Source organism: Engraulis encrasicolus, chromosome 17 (genome assembly GCF_034702125.1).
Source record: "Engraulis encrasicolus isolate BLACKSEA-1 chromosome 17, IST_EnEncr_1.0, whole genome shotgun sequence".
Classification (NCBI taxonomy): Eukaryota; Metazoa; Chordata; class Actinopteri; order Clupeiformes; family Engraulidae; genus Engraulis; species Engraulis encrasicolus.
Genome location: NC_085873.1, coordinates 51,182,775 through 51,185,274, shown reverse-complemented (window position 1 = coordinate 51,185,274; position 2,500 = coordinate 51,182,775). Strand labels below are relative to the sequence as shown.

At 44.2% G+C, this 2,500-nt stretch overlaps 1 protein-coding gene across 1 annotated transcript in view; it reads right to left on the bottom strand.

Moving 5' to 3' along the window:
* Positions 1–2,500, bottom strand: part of LOC134467100 (glutamate receptor ionotropic, NMDA 2C-like) — a 177,630-nt gene that overhangs the window by 131,212 nt on the left and 43,918 nt on the right. Inside the window, exons 2-3 of the mRNA XM_063221021.1 lie at positions 1,780–1,782; positions 1,575–1,720 (exon numbers count right to left, since the gene is read on the bottom strand). Of these exons, the coding sequence (XP_063077091.1) occupies positions 1,575–1,720; positions 1,780–1,782 (149 nt within the window). The remainder of the gene's footprint in view (positions 1–1,574; positions 1,721–1,779; positions 1,783–2,500) is intronic.

Sequence of the window (2,500 nt, the reverse complement as noted above, 5' to 3'; positions counted from 1 at the left end):
TCACGTTCTGTGGACTTGAAAGCAGCATGGAAAAAAAGTGCCACCTCATACATTTACTAACATTTAAATCTACATGGAAATGGACAATAAAAATATCACAGGTGGAAAAAAACAAGGCCATGCATTTATTTTCATTGTATTTTGGTGGTAAAAGGTATCGGTATCGGTACTCGGTATCGGCAAGTACACACATTAGTGTACTCGTACTTGTATCGGTTTTCAAAAACGTGGTATCGCTGCATCCCTGGTTAGTGGGCATGATAATACAGTAAGGTTGATAGGAAATTTCATACACAGATTAAGTTCAATGGTCTTCACAAAAACAGAGGGGCAGGATCTGCACACTGCTGGGAAAAGACTTAATTTATTGGGAGCAACGTTTCGACCATAGATCTTCAGGCGGAGATGCCTGAAGAAGATCTATTAATGAAACGTTGCTCCTAATAAATTAAGTCTTTTGCAAGCTGTGTGCAGATCATTCCCCTCTTCTACAAATGCTATTTTGGACTTGGCACTTGTTGATGCTTTCCTGTTGCATGTGCGTACCTTCCACTACACTTCACAAAATAAACACACAAGAACACCACAGATGAAGGCATAGTCGAGAATTTACTGTTATCTTTCTTTAGCCAGACCTTGGTCAACAAGCAAAGAACACATTGATGCTTTGTTGAATAATACCAACTCTATCAACATTTTGCCGGAAGTCTGAAGCGGGCACTAGCATTTACAATAAGATATTCTGCAACTTGCAGGTGTCTTTTTTAATAAACATTTTGTTTTAAAGTGGCAGCACCAATGCTGCATGAATGAATAGTAAAATCACATGGCCTCAAGAAACAAATGGCAATGATTGTAGTTGAAAACATAATTTATTAGTCACTTATTTATAATTTAGGGGGTTAACCCTCTGGAGATTTCGTTGGATGCCACAGTAAGACTGGACTTAGCCCAAGGTCAGTTAAAGTCACACATTGATCTTGTAGTGAATGGTTAAATGCTGAGGCTGCTCTTCAGAAACAGGCCCTGAGGTCTACCAACATTTTCGTACAGCATCAATTGCCTCCACTTTCTAAGTCCAACTAACTCAGGCGTGGGGAACCTATGTCTCGTGGGCCGTTTGCGGCCCTTGATGCCGTTTTATCCGGCCCCCGATGTAGATTTAATGTTGTGCAGCTTCACATGAAATATGACATATTTTGTAAAGGAAACTTAGAAAATACATTTTCAATACAATTAAGTTATATGCAGGGGGCCTAGAGAAGGTGGGGTCTGATTTAAAGGTGGCTGCCTTCAATATAGGCCTAAAGTGCAGGGGCAAATCTTTGTTTGGATTCATAATGCGGCCCTCGGAGGACTTTCACGGCCCTCAGATGAATCTGAAGTGGCCCTTTGAATGAAAAAGGTTCCCCACCCCTGAACTAACTGGACCTTCCTGACGGAAAGTGGCAACACAAAATGACAACAAATTCTTGACATGGTTTAAATGGGCGGGACAGTCAGGTCAGCCAATGAGAGAAATGCAACTGACAGATTAGCCAATCAGAGACAGGCGAACACAAACACACACTGACCTCGAGCGGCAGGTCCAGGAAGTTCTCGCGGCTGAGACGACCCTTGACCTCGCTCTGGTAGGAGGAGCCTCCGAACACCACCGCAACGTTGACGGACGGCTCGTGAGCCACACCCAGCGGTCGCCCCCGGCAACGCCACACGTTGCCTAGCGACAGCAGCAGCAGCAGCAGCGACAGGAGGCCCATCGCACACACACACCCCTACGTCCTGCAACAGAGCACAAACACACACACACGTTAGAGATACACACAAGAGGACCATCGCACACACACACACCCCTACGTCCTGCAACAATGCACAAACATACATACACACACGTTAGAGATACACGCATTTGACACACGCCCCTGACTGTACATCAAAGAAACTAGCGGGAAGAACTGTCACACGTTGGACAATGTATTGGCAATGGTGTAGTATGGAAAATTTGAGGACACATGACTGTGGGTTGCACATGTGCAGACAGCCGTAGAAACTGGAATTTTATTGTGGGTGTGAGCAGTTGTGAGTTCCAGCTCAGATGCAGGAAACAGCTGGAAGTCCAGGAGAAAGGTAAAATTATATATTATAACGCAAGAGGAGATGAAAAATGAGCTTATTACTAGAAATGGAAAGTCAGAGAACTCATGTCAGGAAAGGCTATTCCTCTTGTCTCAAAAATGGAATCCATAGGAAGGCATACCAGATTCTGTTTAGCTTTTTTTCCTTTAGGTTTCAGGTAGCGGGTACTTGTTCCCTTCAGACGGGAGATACCGCACACTCTTGTCCAATTTATTTAAACAAACAACGTATCGGCCTGGAGTCCGTTTCTCAAAAGCGTCTTTGCTATCGTCGTTAGCAAAGTCCTTCGTAAGAGCGACTCAACTCTCTCTCGACAGCGACGCTCACCACTAAATCCAAGGGAACGGTAAGACGGTCTTAAGAC